The sequence below is a fragment of the Micromys minutus genome (assembly GCF_963924665.1).
Source record: "Micromys minutus genome assembly, chromosome: 2".
NCBI classification, from domain to species: Eukaryota; Metazoa; Chordata; class Mammalia; order Rodentia; family Muridae; genus Micromys; species Micromys minutus.
This window is the reverse complement of record NC_137971.1, coordinates 95358450-95360018: the sequence shown is the minus strand read 5'-3', so window position 1 is coordinate 95360018 and position 1569 is coordinate 95358450. Positions and strand designations below refer to the sequence as shown.

At 48.4% G+C, this 1569-nt stretch overlaps 1 protein-coding gene across 1 annotated transcript; it reads left to right on the top strand.

The window, feature by feature from the left end:
- Window positions 1–407: 407 nt before the first annotated feature.
- Window positions 408–1358, top strand: LOC308417901 (olfactory receptor 2AT4; the record flags this gene model as incomplete). Its single annotated transcript, XM_080913208.1, has 1 exon — window positions 408–1358. One exon carries the CDS (start codon window positions 408–410, stop codon window positions 1356–1358), a length of 951 nt encoding a protein of 316 aa, XP_080769334.1.
- Window positions 1359–1569: the final 211 nt, after the last annotated feature.

Here is a 1569-nt window from a genome sequence, read left to right as displayed (position 1 = left end):
ATGCCCAACCATTTACCTCTGACCTTTCCACAGGAGAACCTCGGGTCTGGGCCTGCATTCTCCACTGTTGTCGGCTAACTTCAGTTTGGTAGACTGTGATTAGTAACTTCGGTTTGGTAGACTGTGATTAGTAACTTCGGTTTAGTAGACTGTGATTAGTAACTTCAGTTTGGTAGACTGTGATTAGTAACTTCAGTTTGGTGGACTGTTGATTTTGGCAGAGCTGGGATTCAGATGATGAGAACCAATCCACAGCCTACTGCCAACCCTTCGGAGGAGGTTGTAAATAGCTGTACTCGGATTAATTAAGAATGAACATTATAAAATTATTATGACAGAATTCTTTGTTTTTCTGGTTTTCAGATGTCCCAGACACCCATGACCCAGACCTCAGGTTCTGATCCACTATGGAGGATAAAACCTGCAATGGGTCGGTAGATGGCTCGACTGTCTTCTACCTGGTGGGCATTCCCTCTTTGCCAGAGCCCTTCTACCTCCCTGTCTTCTTTCTTTTCCTTCTGTTCTACCTTCTTATCCTCATGGGGAACACCCTGATCCTGGTGGCTGTGGTGGCCGAGCCCAGCCTCCACAAGCCCATGTACTTCTTCCTAATCAACCTGTCAGCTCTAGACATCCTCTTCACCACAACCACTGTCCCGAAGATGCTGTCCCTATTCCTGCTGGAAGACCGCTTCCTCAGTTTCCCTGCCTGCTTACTGCAGATGTATCTATTCCAAAGCTTTACATGCTCAGAAGCCTTCATCCTGGTGGTCATGGCCTATGACCGCTATGTGGCTATCTGCCGCCCTCTGCACTACCCCGTCCACATGACCCCACAGACAAACACTGTACTGGCAGCCAGTGCCTGGATCACCGCCCTCCTCCTGCCTGTCCCAGCAGTGGTAAAGACCTCTCAGATGGTATATAATGAAATTGCCTACATCTACCACTGTTTCTGTGACCACCTGGCTCTGGTCCAGTCCTCCTGCTCAGACACCAGCCCCCAGACGCTCATGGGCTTCTGCATTGCCATGGTGGTGTCCTTCCTCCCCCTCCTCCTGGTGCTCCTCTCCTATGTTCGAATCCTGACCTCAGTGCTTCGGATCAACTCCAAGGAAGGGCGTTCCAAAGCCTTCTCCACCTGCAGCTCCCACCTCCTGGTGGTGGGCACCTACTACTCTTCCATTGCCATAGCCTATGTGGCCTACAGGGCTGACCTGCCCCTGGACTTCCACATCATGGGGAACGTGGTCTATTCGATTCTCACACCAATCCTCAACCCTCTCATTTATACTTTGAGAAACAAAGATGTCAAAGCGGCCATTACCAAAATTGTTTATCTCAAAAGCATGATGTGAATGTTTGACTCTCAATACAGCTAACTCTGACCCCAGGATTCCAACTAGATATGTATCACTCAGAGGAAAAGACTCGGAGTGGTTCAGTGCTCAGAGTAGAAACTCAGTAAATACTACGAAATGGCCAAATTAATGAGTGTAAAGTTGTATAATAAAAGCCCACTGAAGTGAACAGGCCTCTCTTTGATCTTCATAACTTAGTTCATGGCAT